Below are 17,550 nucleotides of genomic sequence, written 5' to 3'. Positions count from 1 at the left end.
TAGGAAACAAAACCACGAGTATTGTCATGTGTGTGAAAATATTCAAGAAGAAAAAGCATGCAGATGATGCATACCTCTGTCTTGCTTTAGTATTCAGTGAAAGGTATGCCAAATATGCCTACAGACATGCAGAGAATAGTTTTTTTACAAACTAAAACCTTTGTTCTCTGAGTCTTGATGTGAAATTTGGCTTTGGCGAATAAACCTTTTGAGTGGTGGCACTAGGGCAGTTTCATTCTGTGGAATATAGGGAGTGAAGATTCTTGTTTCCCTTGGTCCATTTAGTGACATGCATGACATTTCATACTTTTTCAGTTCCATCTCCGGTCTGTAGACAAAGACATCATTTGCAATCAAAGATTCTACTAGAATCTATTTCTCCAGATATGTTTAGAGGTTTGGAGGCAAGGCTGTCTGCTAGAAAGGTTTCTGCAGCAATTTTCCCTTACATCATGTCTGGCTGCTAGTATCATCTGAGTTTTATAGGTATTACTATTCTCTAAATTTGCCCCTTGCTAGTTCAGCAGAGGGCCTTCCCCAGGTTTTGTCTTTCCTTTATTTTTATGTGATGTACCGCTTCCATCTGTATCTTTTAAGACTGAGATACCAAACTCCAGGGATTTTCTTCCTGGTGTATTCTATCTAGTCTTAAATGGATGTGTAATATTTGATGATTCTACCAGATTTGACACTGTGTTTCTGCTCATTCTTTTATTTTTAATAATCATAATCACTTAAATTGCTTAAATAATTTGCTCTTAATCCACTGTAAAATTTGTGCAATACCAAATATGAAGGCAATAACTGTGACCAGTGAATTTTAACAAAAATGTTTGACATCACCTTTTTCAGGCTGCAATATCTCCTGTGGTGTCAGCACCACATTTATCACAGGGTGTGTTTTCTGTTTTGGATCTTCATTCGCTTACCGAGTCAGGTAAAGTGATTTATTTTAAACTGATTTAGTAAATAGGTTAAGACACTCACATGTCTAATAAATAGGTTGAATTCACTGTATTCATTTGATTTTCTTGTAGTAAGTGACCATTTTTAGGCTACGTCTTAAATTCCTTAGGTTGAATAATACTGTATATATTTATATATATATGTAGTTGTATATTCTCTATATATTCCTTAGATTTGCTCTTTACAGAATGCTTTGTATTTTCTTAGTGCAGCAAAATTTTATATGCTTGTCCTTTCTCTTCCTAAAGGCAAAATAGTAAAACATTTGTGTGGTAAGATGGCTTTGTTTGTTTTTATTTGCTTATGTGGACTTAACTATGTATTTTTGTTAGAAGAAAAGAAGGTGAAATGGCCTTGTAGTTTGGATTGATACGGAAAATCATGAGATTTGTGATGGCCTATGTTTTACATGGGTCTTTAGTTTGCAACCATTTCCTACTTAGAAAAGTTTTATGAGGCTTTCAAACAGTCTGGCAAAAGAGATATTAAGATAAGCGCCAGTTTATGCTGTTTTCTGCATAGCTAATAATCAGGAAATGCTGGCCAAAAAGGTTCCTGATGAGGACTGTTCTGTGATGATGTGTTATGGGAGCTGCAGATACTCGGAAAAGTTGTGAAAGCAGGAACCGAGATAACTATTGAAACAGACTTTGTAGGTTGCTGATGATCAGCTAGGTACTTGTACTTTTAAATTTTTTGGACAGAGATATAAAAATTCTTGTCCATGTTACTGCAAAACTGGTTGTCTAAATGTATATGTAATTTTGTGGTGAATTACTATTTAGAATCAGAAGAAGAATTTTATGATGCGCTAAGCAGTCCTGTGGAAGACCTGCCATTTTTTGAAGCTTCATGTGGTTCCCTCAAACGAGGCAATAGTACAAGACGACAAAAGTTACGTAAACAAGAATCTATGAAGAATATGACAGATTTCCAGCTAAGATTTGAAGTAGCTGAGGTAAATTTACATTTTTATTATTATTTTTCTCCGAGGTACATTTCAAGTGCAACTCTTCCCTGTTTGTTGTGTTCTTGAATCCATCCGTGCAGAATTACTCATGCACTGTTCCTTTGCTAATCCTTGCTCTGCATTGCTCAGAGCTTTTTCTAAGATACGATTGTGCTTCTGCACTGTTGGCGCTGAAATGACTTTCCTTATCTCCTCTATTTCCGTATTCAGTTGATCAGTGAATTACTTTTACCTTGCTTTCTTTCATTCATTCTGTTATTCTGTATGCATTTGTTTTGGTTTAAGTGTAGCTTTTGATAGGCTTTTTTAAGGTACTGCTGTGGTCAACAGACTAGCATATGCTGTTTCATCTCATAGAAGTGCTTCTCTCCAATATGTTTTTCTCAACCTCTGTTGGTCCCATACCTAAATCAGTGTTCACCATGAGTTGTTTTATGTTTCAGGCTTGGAAGTAAAAGAGTATTTTCCTCAGAGGCCTATCTCTGTTTCCATCTGTATCAATAGCTCTGCTTCATTCTGTAGTTAAAGCATCATGGCTACAGTAAAGCTATTGCTGCTATTCACTATAAATAATGAGTTAACTTTTACAAATTTTATTTTAGGGTAGGGACTTACAGAAAGGATTCAAAACATAACTGTCTTACAGTATATTTTATTATACATCACACTGATACATAAATCCTAAAGCTTATTATTTTTTGTGATATAAGTTTATTTTGGGTTTCTTTAAAACATACAGTTGCTTTTTAAGGAAATGTTAGTTTAAGAATAAATGCTATGTTTTACATTCTGTACTGAAAACTTGTGCCTTTTGAAACCTCTAAGATAATAAAAGATTTTAGTAAGAACCATATACTTTTCATGTTTTTGACTTTATAGCTTAAATAACTTGGGATTTTTTTTACTATTTGTAAAGTAATAGTGCACAATGTGAAAAAGTAGATCACATTATCTTTGTTTTCCTTTGGTTATGAAAGAGTGATGATAACAGTGGGACCTAAGACAGTTCAGCCAAGTATTCATTAAACATGTATGAATGTGAATTCAGGAACTCCTGTCTGTTGATATTCAGCTTAATATTCTATTACTGGCGAATTCTGAAGAAACTCCAGTAAATGTAGTAAGCTGTTTATGCTAGCTGAAAAATGCACTTTCAACTGAGTTAAATGTTGTCATATGATTTACAGAATTGATTTGTATAAAACATAATGTAAGTGCAACTGTGGTATTGCATATGTACATTTATAGTTTTTATTCTTGCATAATAGTAAGCAGTACTGTTGTGATTTTATTTCCTGAGCTGAGTTTTCCTTCCAGGGCATTTACTGTATAGTGTTTCATGGTCAATGCTAACATTAACTGGTAAAGTTTCTGTAAATATTTGATCTTTATAGAAGCTAATATGATAATCCCATGCCATATAAGTAGATATATTGTCACATACTGGTTTATTTGTTTTTTAGGTCTTAATTAAATTGTGTCGACTTACTAATAATGTTGAGACACCTGTGCTGCAGCTTGAAGTTGTAGGCTTAGGCACTGAACTCAAATTGAGAACATTTGACATGACTGCAAATGCTTTCCTTCGTGAAGTTTGCTTGCTGTGCCCAGAATATATGGGTAAGCATTTTATATTCTGATCAAAAAGTGCTTCATAGAAGATTAACATTATGACTTTGTCTTCAGAAAGCCTGCTGGTCTTTCTTTTGTCGACTGGGGAAGAACTCCCTCTGTAAATTGAATCGGAGAAGAAACAGACAAGTTATTTTGCAGTTTATTCTTTTATTAAAGATTTAATAACTTTTTTCCAGTACTGTTGATGTTACTAACTGTTTTAGGGTCACATGAGAGAGTTTTTTGATTAAACGGTAATAGAAAGCTAGTGTTCAGGTTTAAAATCTAATTTTAAAAAATCTTTAAATAATTTTTTTTTTTTTATTTAGATGACAATGACAAACCAGTTTATCTCATTACTACTTTGGATAATGTTGAAGATGATCTTCTTACTCTGGAATACATAAAGGTAAGGAAATGGCAAACCTCACTGTAATTGTAAACCAACAGTAAACAGCTCAGATTCCAAAATAGACTAACTTTTATATCAAAAGCTGTAGTGTTTTGAAGAAAGTTTTCTCTATGAAGTTTGCAAACCTCTTCAGTTTTTTTTGTTTGTTTGTTCGCATGTTTGGTGGAATAGGCTGATATTAATGGACCAGAACTGAAAACTACCTATCAGAATGTTCTACAGACAATAAAGGTATGACTTTTAGAAAATATTTTTCCCTTTTGGGGGGACAGAAGTGTATTTTATAAAAAATAATGTATTTTTTCAGGTGAATTTTTCTTCTCTCGATATTCATTTGCATACTGAAACTCTCCTAAATGCCATGAACTATCTGAACAGTCTCCTACCAAAGCAAGAAACTAAAGTTGCAGAAGAAACAATCCAGGAAAAGGTAGAGGAAAAGAAGGATGTTCTTAAGAAATTAAGTAAGTTTGTTTATTTTTTTTTCCCCCTTTCTTTGTTCATTTAATACTCCATTCATGTAAGCAAGGAAAACAGACATTATTTTACATTTTCAAAAATCTGTCCATGAATTCTGAAATGAGAAATGTTGTCTAAGATGCATTTATTTAGGCACTGTGGAGCCTTTTGTAATCTCAGCATGGCTAAGCATGTGTTAATATCAGCTATGAGAGTTTTATGGAGTAGCAGAATATGCTGCTACTATTCCGTGGATGTAAGTGCATAGTGGAGACTATACAATATAGGAACTTAAAGAGTCAATGAGTCAAGGTAGGTGTTGCAACTTTTGGCAATTTCTGAGGTAGACTCTAACCGTGTTTTTTATCGAGACATCTTCGAATTCTCTTAATTATGATTTTGAATGCTTTCTTGGCAACTTAAAGTGTTCTCCCATATAACAATAATAGTAAGAGTTTTTGCACCATTGTACTTACTAAAATAAAAATAAATAAAAATCTAGGATAGAAGTCTGGATATATGGCAAATAGTTGTGACTTTTCAAATATCATAATTACCATTTGCCTCGAATCATCAGTGGAATGGTCTTGTACACTGTTTTTCTTCTAATCATCAAAATACTTTTGTTGATTAGGTTTGCTGCTGACACGTTATCTCGAGCGTTTTGTTTATGTATGTGCATTAGCTATAGACGTTAATGTGAAACAGACACTGCTACATCTCATCACATAGACTCTGGAACAGTTTTATATTCATTTGCTGAATGGGTTGATGCTAATTGATCCCAGTTTTTATAGGTATGATTTGTTGTAACGGCTGCTTTGGGTTGTTAGATGAGTATGAGAGTTTACATTAAGCTTGTAGTGTATCAGGAAGTCTTTGAATGGTGGGAGCTGTGTGGGCATTTTCAATCATTTATCATAAGATGTTGGTATGGCATTCATTAATAGAGGTCTTAGGGGCAAATGGGTAGCATGTACATTCCTGCAATTTGAGAGAGACTTGGTGAGTCTCCACATGTTTGTCAGCTTAGAAGAGCTCTGTAGAGCTTTATATGTATAAATTCTAGACTCGCAGCTTTCCTTGGTCTGTAAAAGTGTTAGCACTGTTTCATCCTGAAAAGGTATGCAGGCCAGTCAGTTATCTCATAACCTTGGTCCCTAAGGTCCCCTTGGTCAGTGAAACTCATGTCTTTCCATGTTCCAGTTTGCTGATATAGCAGTGGAGATGCAGCTTTGCTGAGCCCAAGGTGAGAGATTATCTATCTCTTTGGCAACAAATGTGGCTAGCTTTTTTTCCTCATTACTTGAGGCAATGAGCTTTTGTAAAACACTGTCTGTTTTTCTTCTTGTGTTGTTTGTCTACAGTTTTTATTACTTTGCATCTAAGGAACATCCATCTCTTGTAAACAACCTGCTTGTTGTGTAGTTTTATTATTCTCTGACTAAGAGAGGTCAGAGAATTTGTGGGGTCTGATTTGTATATAATGCCATATAAAAACAAACCCTCCATTGTTTGAGCTTGTTTCTGGGAACTTGTTCACATAAATACTTGCATTAAATCCTCAGCACTAAGTCAATGGCATCCCTTTCTATTTATTGTTCCATGGAAATTTTAAGAAGTTTAAATCTTCAGCACATTCTTCAAAGGTGTTTGTAGGTCTCCATTGAATAATAGGCATAAGAGAAAAGAGATGAAATAAATGTTTTGTGAAAAAATACTCTCACACTCATGTGTGATAAAGCGTATTCATTTTTAAGTCTTTTAACTTTCTCTGTCTGAAATTGTCCTAGCTCATGGTGGTTGCTTGATTTCCCTGATAGAGACATGCTTGGATACCAGCTGAAATAACACTTGTGCACCAGCAGTAACATATGTATGATTGAACTTAATGAGTTCTGTTCTGTTAACGAGTCAGTAAGCCACAGAATATTCAACACTCACTACCTTACTGCAATCAAACTCTGGAGTGTTTGCTGGTAGCTGATGAAGTCCTTGGATTGAAACAATGAAATGAGTTTCTTATTTACTGATGTATAACAATTTCCATGTTGTTTATTGCTTAGATAATGGGCATTTTATTGTTGAAAAGTGTTGTAAAGAATGGCAACAAAGGTTTTGAGGATTGCAGGGTAGTTGTTGGCTGATTTACCTTAGCTGAGGAGTTTGTCTCATTAACATATTAAAAAAAATCATGCACTAGAGTTGATGTATTTATGGCACCATAGTTTGATTCTGAGAAAGCCTTACTCACACACAGTATTTAAATGCAATATCTTGTCTGAAAACCTATGTGAAAAGTTGTTTTGAATTTTTATTAATTTTAGTTTGGCTGCTTTCAGCTTTGCTTACGAGATTTTTGTAAAAACTTGCCATTTATAAAGTCCCTGAAGATATGATATTTGTCTTTTGAATTAATATGTAGTGTTAACTTCAAATTTGACTTTCAGAAAAAGTGGGTTATGTTATTGATTGAATCTTCTGTCATTTGGCTTCTGTATTTAGCACTGTAGCTGCACCTAGTTTTGTGTGAGTTCAGTCATCTCCAAAATGAACAGAGACTATTTTGGTTAACAGTGAAATACAGTATTATTCTCCTGTTCAATTTTGGAAAAAAAATGAAAATGAAATACAGATGTGGCGAATTTTCCTAGTAAAGGCATGAGATTTATGCTTGTATTTTCTGTAGATCTAGTGGTTGTCTATACACACTGCTTTTCTTCAATGCCTCGTTCTGTTAATAGTTTTTCTTTGTTTAAAACTTGGTTTTAGAAAACATAGATTTTGTAGATAAAAAGTCCCTTGCATTTTATAAATAAGATTATTTGTAGCAAATGATGACCAGCAGCTCAGGTAGACTGTTATTACTATAGCTATAATATTTCCATTATGTTAGTTAAACTGCCTAGTACTGAATATGCCGTGACTAATAATGCACTTCACCATGCAGGTGTATATGAAATGTGCTTATTGCAGTTTATAAAATATTAGTATTGAAAACCACAATGAGTGAAGCCCTCGCTTCAGTGTGGATATAATGATCTTTTTTCTTGCCTATCTGCTAGTATGAATGTTGTACATCAGGCCAATGCTCTAGGCTTTTCACCAACTAGGCTTTTGAGAGTAAGCTTATTAAAATATTACAGTCCTCTTCTCCTTTGAGAACTCCACTTTTTATACTTTTCTAGTCCACATCCTTTTCTATAGCTTGTACTCAACTACCTCTTTGCTTAAAGCAGAATAATAATAACTTGAGCAGTCTCAGACATACCTAGAAGTTTTTAACTGATAACAGTAGCTCCAAATAAAGCTTCAAAATATTTCAATGTTGCTATAAGAAACAATACCAGTGTCCATATTTCCCACAGCATCCAAAAAATCGAAGTATGAAGATATTGTTGACCTCAATATCTGTGCAGATTTATCCTGTTTACGTGTTTTTATTAGAGAGAAAAAACAAAGAATATCTGAAATTCATATCGAAGGTAAGAACAAAATTTTCATCACAAAAACACAGAACTTGAAAACCGGATTAGTTTCTAAATTTTATATGTAATTTTTTTTGAGGTCTGGATAGCCAAGTGATTATGAAAAAAGCAGCAACGGAAGTGAATGCAAAGTTAAAGAACATCATTATTGTGGATTCTGATGAGATGGCATTGTATAAGAAGGTATTGTACACTTTCGTATTTTTGATGTAGAGATGCTAAATTGAACTTTAGAAATCACAGCTGAGTGATTTCATACATTGCTTTGTATGTTTGCTAGGAACAAACATTTTTTTCTACTGGCATAACAACATTCTCTTTCCCCCCAGAAAGTCAATGATAGTTGAATAAAAATTGATTTTGTTCAACTGTGATGACTGCATGCTTGTTCAAGCTGCAATTCTGCAAATATTTTCAACTTAGTCAAAGATATGTTTTTTTTGTTTGTTTGTTTTCTTGGAGGGGGTTGTTTATTTTTTATTGTAGTTTAGTTGTTTAAGATTGAGAATTGGAAACATTAAGGACTACCTTGTGTTCTGGTGTTCTTTCTCTTTACTGTACCTTTTTACCTTAGAGAGACTTCTTTTTTTTTTCAGGCTCTTTACATCACAGGAAAAGAAGTCTTCAACTTTAGAATGATATCTTATGTGAATGCTACAGATGGTATTGCATATACAAATATGGATGTTGTTGACAGTCGTATTTACCTAACTGTTGGATGCATTCAAGTAGTTTTTGTCAACAAGTTTGTTTCTTCTATTTTGGTAATTCAATTTTTTCACTAGTTGTCTCTCTTAGAATACAGTTATGGTAAGATAAATATGGCAAAAGTACCGGTGGGGTGATGTTAATTTTGTAAGAACTCTTATAGCATAGAATGCTTAAGGTTGGAAGGGACCTCTAGAGATCATCTAGTCCAACTCCCTGCACACGCAGGGTCACCTAGAGCACGTGGCACAGGACTGCGTCCAAGCAGGCTTTGAAGATCTCCGGAGGAGACTCCACAACCTCTCTTTGGCAAGCTGTTCCTCTGTCACTCTGTGGAGGCCAGAACTGGACACATTTCTCCAGATGTGGCCTCACCAGGGCTGAGTAGAGGGGCAGGATCACCTCCCTCGGCCTGCTAGAAATGCTCTTCTTAATGCACCCCAGATATAATTTTGTAAAAGCTTAGTTGGCATTGGCAGTTGGGCTAAATATTTTTCTTCATATATTTGTTATTGTGGAATGAAAGGCTAAACATATAATTGAGGTTTTTTTTTTCTTTTTTTTTTTTTAAGAATTTGTGACAGCTTTTTGCATGTATACTCAGTTCTGTGTTTATAATGTTGGAATATAATTATAAAATCATGAAAGCCAATGCCTTTTTCATAAATTTTTCCAACAATACCTGTCTTTTATTCAGCAGTTGAATAAGTAAAACATAATTCATACAAGTCATTTTACATGCTCATTGATATTAGCTTATAATTTGTTAAATATTCAGTATAGAAATTCATTTTTATATAGGCATACTGTATCATTTCTTGGGGTGATATTATGCTATTAAAGCATATTTAAAAAAAAAAGTAGTAGCACATAATTCTATCCTAAGGTATTTTAAATATTATGATTCATGGTGTTTTTGAAATAATGTAAATTTTAATATAATTAACAAAAGCCATATTTTTTCCTAGGCTTTTATAAATAACTTTCAAGCAGCCAAAGAAGCAGTTACTGAGGCAACTGTTCAAGCAGCGGAGAAAGCAGCTACAGGTGTAAAAGAACTGGCAGAGCGTAGTTCCCGATTGGCACTAGATATCAATATTAAAGCACCAGTTGTGATTGTTCCACAGTCAGCAATGTCTGCTAATGTCCTGGTGGCTGATCTTGGTCTAATCACTGTGAAGAACCGATTCGTTATTGCTAAAACAAAAACACGATATACTCTCCCACCTGTTATTGACTCTATGACAGTGAAATTGAGTGAACTGAAGTTATACAGGTAATATACTGCTTAAGTAATTTTTTAAATACCTTTTTTTTTTTTTTGAAAGACTTAATACTTGGTCTTCTCTTATAACTGAAGGAAATGTCTACCCAGGGAATATAATTTAAGTAACAGACTCGTGCATCATTCACTTCTTTAGGACAGGATGCATGAGTATTTTGATTGGTTTTACTCGGTGTCCATAGCAAGAAAGTAATTAGGTCAGACAGCTATAAAGAAGAAATTGAAATTGGGGGATGAAGAGTCAGGAACCTGGGTTTCTGAAACACAGACAGAAAAATACAGAAAAGTGAAGGAACAGTGATATTCAGAAGTGTTCAGATCTTCTAGGGAATAAATATGTGGCTCTCCCTGGATGTGCCGAATATCACTCCATGCCAAGTGGTGGTGTAAGCTGTCAGGAAGAGACAGTAGGATTCAGACACTCAAGTATTCAGGCCATTTTAGAGGAATATTCAAAAGAAAGAGGCAAAGACAGCAACGTGCTGTTTTTCTGCACAATGTGTGAGTGAAGTATGTCCATTTGAGAGTGTTTTGTTTTTGTTCAAAGATCGTACTATGAGAGTGATACATTGCAAACTGAAGTACAGCTGCTGCAGCCCCTAAATCTGGAAGTTTTTGTCGAGCGAAATTTAGCTGCTGCATGGTATAGTGAAGTTCCTGATATTGAAATATCTGGACGACTCAAGCCTATGAATGTAAGCACTCGTTTTTGTCCCTGTGATCTATTTGGGTTTGTCCCCAACCTATCTCTCTTAGGTTATTGTTTAGGTTATTAATTTGACTGGAAGACATAGAGGTTGAGTGGATTTTGTTGTTTCATAGTGCAAGAAAGAATGAGCAAGTAGTGTTTTTTCTTCTAAATTCTGGATTTGATCTGTGATGCTGCAAGTAAACATTTTAGTATATATTACTGTTGCAGGTTAGAAAAGAGCATGCTCTTACACACTGTTTTATTGGTCTGCCAGTGTCTTTCAAGGATTAATTAGATTGGTTGTTTTTTAAAGGCCTGTTTGTGTGCTGAATTCATACATGTGGAAAGCTTGAGCAACATCTAGTGTGCATTTGTTTAACTTTGGGAAGTGTGGAGGATACCAATTGCATGAAAAAGTGGCTTGCAAAGTTCAGAAACAGAGCTAGCAAACCTCACTGTGAAGTACTTAGTGACAAAACCCACATGACCCTTTTTTGAGCACCTATAGATCAAGAAATCAGTATGCCTTCTATAAATCAAGTTCTAACTTACAACTTTGTAACTTTGCGTAAAGATTGCAGATACCAAATAAAATACTCTGTGAATCACCTCTGATTTAGAGGTTTAAGGAATTATACCTATGAGAAAAAAACATACTCTGATTTAAGGAATTATGCATATGAGAAAAAAAAGATTACTTGGTTCTTCATTCTGCTAAGCAAAGACACAGATGAATTTACCGTGTTTCAAAGTTTGAGTATACATACCTTTTGCTTTCTGGTAATATTGTTTCATAACATCTTAGGCTGTTTTTAACTTGTTAATTCAGAATAACTCAGGTTTTCGTTACTAAACATTTTATGAACTGATATGCTCTGAGTTTAATAGTGTGTATTATTTTCTTTAAGTTGATCCTCAGTCAGGAAGACATAACCACAATATTAAGGACACTAAATGAAAATATAGGTGGGAGCTCTGGTGCACCACCATCTTTACCAGAATCAAAAGATACAAGTAGCCATTGTAGTGATCTGCGTAGTACTTCACAGCACTCTGCAGGTATGTTTTGTGTAATCAAGCACAATCCAGTGTTCTTAGCTTTTACTTTAAATGTATTATTTCTATTGGAATTATCTTTATCTTTACAGTGCTTGATTTAGTTGCTTTTAAATGCATGCCTTTGTTACACTGGCACTGTTTACTGAGATGTAGTCAGCAATAATGATAAGGAATAAGGAATTGGAGGCAGTGTAAGTAAATGGCCAGTAGGAAATGTTGTAGTGTGGCCCATTTTACTGTGTGGGCTGTCTTGTCCTACTGGCAATTACCATCTAGAAATCTGCTAGTAGGGTTTTATAACACTCAACTTCACTACTCACTACTTTTTTTTTTTTTTTTAAGTATGTGTATATGGATATGAGAAGACTATAAAATAATCTCCTTAATTTGAAAATCATATCCTGTTATTTTCTACTGTATTTTTTTCCTGTGTTTGCTGTTTGCTGATTCTGTTGATGTTCAGTATTTTAGAATTGTTTTGTCAGAATCATGGCAACACAAAAAGTTGTTCCTTTTCAGTAGGCATCATTGCTAAAAAAAAAAAAAAAAACTCTTCAGCATATGCTTAAAAATGAAAAAGAAAAAAAAATCTTAAACTCTATATTTAAAAGTAAAAAAAAAAAAGTGGCAAGATGAAACAAATGAAGATAAAAGTAAGCTTTATATATCATAATTCTTGTACACAATACTGTATAATATTAATTCAAATTGTCCATTTTTTCCTCAAAGGTGGAAAAATTGTACATAAAAAATACAAGCAGATTATTTTATTTTCTGCAATGTGTGATTTTTACCCTATCATTAATGGGAGGATAATAAATCAAAAACATTCAAATGTAGATATGAGAAATGGAAAGGAAGTTGTGCTCTCTTTGACATTAGCAAGAATGTATAATTTTTTGCTTATTTGCTGCTGGTTCATTTTCAGTAATATGAATGTTTTCTAATTGCTGATAGGTGTGACTGTTGTGACATCAGCTGTAGTGGAATTGCATTCACCTGTTAAAATTAAAACTACACTAAAACTGGATTTCAGATTTGACTCTCTGACTTTGGTGTTGTATAGCCCAAATTCAAAACAGGTAAATAAAGTTTTGATTACAAAGAGAAAGAGAAAACTTTGAGGTTGCTTAGTATACTGGAGATTCTGAACAGGAATATTTTAATTCTGAGTACATCAGCTATGAATGGAAAAAGCAAATTCTAGCAGTAGTAACGAATATTAATGATGAAGAATTACATGTAGCTCGATCTCGTTGCACAAGGAGATTGGTTGAAATAGCATAAGCACTGATAGCAGTGAAAATCTCTGGGTACCGTCTGCGATGTGACTAAAAGTTTACAGTGGACTTAGGATAAAATACAATTTTTGAGAAAAATGCAGTGGGGTGCAAAGTTTTTCTAATTATATGCATGCATATACAAAATTTTTCTATAAATAAACTGTGGAGAGAGATTGAAAATTAATATTACAATTACAGTCAATTAAGATTGGTCCATTTTTACTGTTCTTTTTGATTTAAACTTGCAAAACTTCTCAGTAAATTCTTGACTAAAGATTCAGTGGCATTGTATTGCAATTTTGTGTTCCGGTGTTTCAGATTTTGGATTTTTCATTAGTTGGAGAAATAATACATTTACATATTTTGTATTGTGTACTTAAGTAATACATAATATAGCTTTTCAGATACAGCTTAGTTTCTCACAGCATTTGGTACTTTTAAAAAACACCATATATTTTCAAACTTAAAACAGCAAACTAGAACCTCATACAACAATTCTACTTTCTTTTTAAACATTGTGTCCATCAGGTAACTTGATAGCAAATTGATGAAAAGGTAAAACTTTTTATTTATGGGACTTTCTCTGCATATGTTAAAGATATGTTAAAGTCTTGTTTTGAATTACTGGTAGATTTATTTATTGTGTTGCTGTTCTGAACTTTATCAGTTATAATGCTTTTGTGTTGAAATATTTTCATTTCAATTGAAACAGGCTGCAGTTATGGATCAAAGAGATGATCTTCTAAAGCTTGCAGAATTTAAGTTAGTTTTGATGTCAGCTGCTGTCAAAATGTTATCAGATGGCTCAATGAATGCTTCAGTCAAATTAGCAAACTGTACCTTAGATGATAAAAGACAGTCGATCCAAAAGGCTAAACCGAGGTCTGTATTTTAACATAAATAATCAATTATTGCTTATTAGAGTTTGCAAGAGTTGCATGCATTCTTTTTTAATAATTTGTTGAAACTGTATTTTTTTGTTGTAGGTTGTGTAACTATATGTTGCTTCCTTTATGCTGTATGGATGAAGTATTCCTTTTTTTTTTTTTTTTTTAATATCTCCCATTTTGTGGCAGGTGTTCTTCTGTGGCAGACCAATATAGGTGCTATATTCAAACTTTCAAATTAAAAAGCATAGAAGTATATGAAAACAGATTTCACTTCCAGCCATGTTAAGGCACTGGAACAGTACAACTAGAATTTTTTTTGGTGAAGAGTTAACAAGTAGTGTTATGACACCTTTGTATGGAGTTGTATGTAAGCAAGAAGTTGTAATGATTTGAGTGCAGTTTGGCTCTTTAAAGTTATTATCAGTTTTAATTAGAGGAGAAGAGCAAAAGAGCTACGTAACTTTGAATATCACAAACTGCTTTTCAGAAGGAAGAGCTTATTTAATATTAATGGTACTAAAAAATGATACTAAAAATACTACTAAAAAGTGATACTAAAAATTGTCATGTGTTCTTTGCTCTTCTATTCTTGTATATCCAGTCCCTTCAGATTACATCATTTGTGATACCTGTGTATACCCTTTACAGTAAGGATTTTCTTTCATTTAATCAAGTGATGATTACCTTACAACATAATGTGTATATATTTTAAAATATTTTACAAATTACAGTTCTACATTACAATTTAATTTGCAAAAGGTACAATAAATAATTTAATTAAAATTGTAATTCAGTTATTGTCAAAGGTTTGTGTTTATGGAGATGAGAAAAGGCTTCCTGAGATGTTGCATGTATACTGACGTTCTATTGGTGTTGATGAAAATAGTTTATGTTAATGTTAGTGTTGTTTGTGTTTTAAAATTTTGTGCATTACTTAGTGGACTTTTGTTAATGTCATAATGTAGCTGGAGTAAGAGTCTTGAGAGTGTATTTCAGTAGTTGTGAGTAGCTGTTCTAGTATCTTATTAAGTGCTGCCCTAATTGTTTTTCAGGATGGTGGAAATGAAACATGGATTTGAAAAGAAATTTATGGTGGATATAAGTTATAAGCAAGGGAGAGATGGTACTGTTCTTGACACGATTATTCAAGAGATATACTTATGTGCAAGCATGGAATTTCTACTGACTGTTGCAGATATATTTCTAAAGGCTAATGCAGAAAGTGCTGCTGCACAGAGAAGTTTCAAACAATCTTTACCTTTGAAAGAACAAGGTATTTACTGGCAGGTTTTTTCAATCTTTATTTAGCTATGCATTTAATTTCGGTGCATTTAATTTTATTTTATAATACTCTTAAAAATAGATAATCCTAGAATCATAGAATCGTTGGAAGGGATCTCTAGAGGTCATCTAGTCCAGCCCCCCTGCACACGCAGGGTCACCTAGAGCACGTGGCACAGGACTGCGTCCAAGCGGGTTTTGAAGATAGTCTTTCTGTGTTATTTCTGTTAATGTGCTTAATGTTTCTGTTAATGTTTCTTGTTAATGTGCTTAATACAGTCTTTCTTAACCATTGACATTTTTTTATTTGGACCAGAGAAATTGGTTTGTGTACCTCAGTCTGTAGGTGTTTATTTTGATCAAAAATACTTTTGTTTCTAAAAAGAAAAATAAAATGGAAAAAGGCAGTTACTTTCAATACTATCTGGGTTTGTTTTGTGCATTTTAGCAATCTGAACAAGATTTGTAATGATGGTCAGTACTGCCATCATTTTCGTGCTTGAAAATACTCTTATGTTATGCTTAACCATGAATTCAGCGTGCCAATCACAGAAAGGTTAAGGTTGGAAGGGACCTCTAGAGATCACCTCTCTGCCCAAACAGGGACACCTAGAGTGTGTGGCACAGAGGGGCATCCAGGCGGGGTTTGAAGATAGCCACAGAAGGAGATTCCACAACCTCTCTCGGCAGCCTGTTTCAGGGCTCAGTTATCACTTCTTAGAAATGTTGCCATTTCACTTGTCTGTTTGCCCCCTTCTCCCATCTTGAGTGAACAGGCTTGTCATGTCAGTGTCCACATTGGTCCAGACCCAAAGTTCTTTTGCATCCTCTGTTAATATATTTGTACGCACTGATAGGATTCCCTCTCAGTCTTTTCTTGCCTGTCTAACGAAGCCCAGCTCTCTCATTCTTTTCTCATAAGAGACATGTTCCAATCCCCTGACTATCTTTGTAGCTCTACGCTGGACTCTCCAGTAGTTCCACATCCCTCTTTTACTGGGGAGTCCAGAACTAGACCTAGTATTTCAGACATGGCCTCACCAGGGCTCAATAGAGGATCAGCTCCCTTGAGCTACTGGCAACACTGTGCCTAATGCAGCCCAAGAGCACTGGCTGCCTTGGCCACAAAGGCACCTTGCTGGTTCATGGTTGTCCACTTGTCCGCTTAGACTCGTATGTCCTTCTCGTAGACATGCTTTCGAGCAGATCAACCCCCTTCCTCTACTGGTACATGGAGCTATTCCTCCCTAGGTGCAGCATCTTGCACGTACCTTAGTTGAACTTTTTGACATTCCTCTTCAGCCCATCCACATCCCTCGGATGGCAACAGAGTCCTGTGGTGCTTCAGTCACTGCTGGCTGTCTGTATCATCAGCAAATTTGCTGAGGAGGCACTCTGTCACTTTATCTGGGTCATTGATGAGTAAGTTGAAGTATTAACCCATAGGTGGGACACCATTAGCTACAGACCTCCAACTAGACTGCGCTGCTGAACACAAGCCTCCGAGTGCTGCTTTTCAGCCAGGTCTAAATCCATCTGACTATCCATTCATCTAGCCTGCATTTCCTTGGTACATCTATGAGGATGTTACGAGAGACAGTGTTTTAAAGCTGACAAGGTAGACAACATCTACTGATCTCCCCCTCACCCATCAAGGTGGTTGTTCTCACATGGAATGCTATCAAGTTGGTTAATCATGATTTCGTATAATCGTTATGTTTGGAAAAGACCTCCAAGATCATTTAGTCCAGCCACAAGGCCCTCACCACCCTGCCTGCTAAACGATGTCCCTAAGTGTCTCATCTACACATTTCTTGAACGCTGCCAGGGACAGTGATTCCACCACTTCTCTGGGCAGCCTGTCTCAAAGCTTCACCACTCTTTTTGTGTAGAAATTCTTCCTAATATCTGACCTGGACCTCCCCTGACCTCCCCCTCTTGAGGCCATGTTCTCTTGTTCTATCTGTAGATATTCTGAAGAAGAGCCTGACCCTGACCTCATTACAACCTCCTTTCAGGTAGTTGTAGAGAGCGATAAGTTGTAGAAGAGCCTTCTCTTCTCCAGGCTAAATAACCCCAGCTCCCTCAGCCACTCCTTGTAAGGTCTGAACTCCAGCCCCTTCAGCAGCTTTGTTGCCCTTCTCTGGACAGACTCCACCACCTCCATGTCCTTCTTGTAGTGAGGGGCCCAAAACTGAACCCAGTATTTGAGGTGCGGCCTCACCAGCGCTGAGCACAGGGGGATGATCCCTTCCCTGGTCCTGCTGACTCTGCTGTTCCCAGTATGAGCCAGGAGGTCGTTGGCTGCCTTGGCCACCTGGGCACACTGCTGACTCTTGCTCAGCTGCCTGTCGACCAATGCCCTCAACAGCCTTTTTTTGCCACATAGCTCTCCAGCCACTCTGCCCCGAGCCTGTCCTTCTGGAGAGATGCTCCAGGGATGG

General features: G+C 35.4%; 1 protein-coding gene across 2 annotated transcripts in view; it reads left to right on the top strand.

Annotated features, from left to right (window-relative positions):
* The window catches only part of VPS13A (vacuolar protein sorting 13 homolog A), a 97,577-nt gene that overhangs the window by 34,298 nt on the left and 45,729 nt on the right, over window positions 1-17,550 (top strand). For both annotated transcript variants that reach the window (XM_088522077.1, XM_088522078.1), the window contains exons 24-38: window positions 853-937; window positions 1,752-1,924; window positions 3,400-3,556; window positions 3,880-3,959; window positions 4,134-4,193; window positions 4,270-4,426; window positions 7,790-7,906; window positions 7,989-8,092; window positions 8,506-8,673; window positions 9,586-9,893; window positions 10,450-10,597; window positions 11,502-11,652; window positions 12,610-12,734; window positions 13,648-13,817; window positions 14,878-15,098. In XM_088522077.1, the coding sequence (XP_088378203.1) occupies window positions 853-937; window positions 1,752-1,924; window positions 3,400-3,556; window positions 3,880-3,959; window positions 4,134-4,193; window positions 4,270-4,426; window positions 7,790-7,906; window positions 7,989-8,092; window positions 8,506-8,673; window positions 9,586-9,893; window positions 10,450-10,597; window positions 11,502-11,652; window positions 12,610-12,734; window positions 13,648-13,817; window positions 14,878-15,098 (2,224 nt within the window). The remainder of the gene's footprint in view (window positions 1-852; window positions 938-1,751; window positions 1,925-3,399; window positions 3,557-3,879; window positions 3,960-4,133; window positions 4,194-4,269; window positions 4,427-7,789; window positions 7,907-7,988; window positions 8,093-8,505; window positions 8,674-9,585; window positions 9,894-10,449; window positions 10,598-11,501; window positions 11,653-12,609; window positions 12,735-13,647; window positions 13,818-14,877; window positions 15,099-17,550) is intronic.

The sequence above is a fragment of the Tinamus guttatus genome, unplaced genomic scaffold, assembly GCF_059628265.1.
Source record: "Tinamus guttatus ecotype Peru unplaced genomic scaffold, ASM5962826v1 Tinamus_guttatus_pri_ptg000146l, whole genome shotgun sequence".
Classification (NCBI taxonomy): domain Eukaryota; kingdom Metazoa; phylum Chordata; class Aves; order Tinamiformes; family Tinamidae; genus Tinamus; species Tinamus guttatus.
The sequence above is the reverse complement of the archived record's forward strand: the minus strand, read 5'-3'. Positions and strand labels throughout refer to the sequence as shown.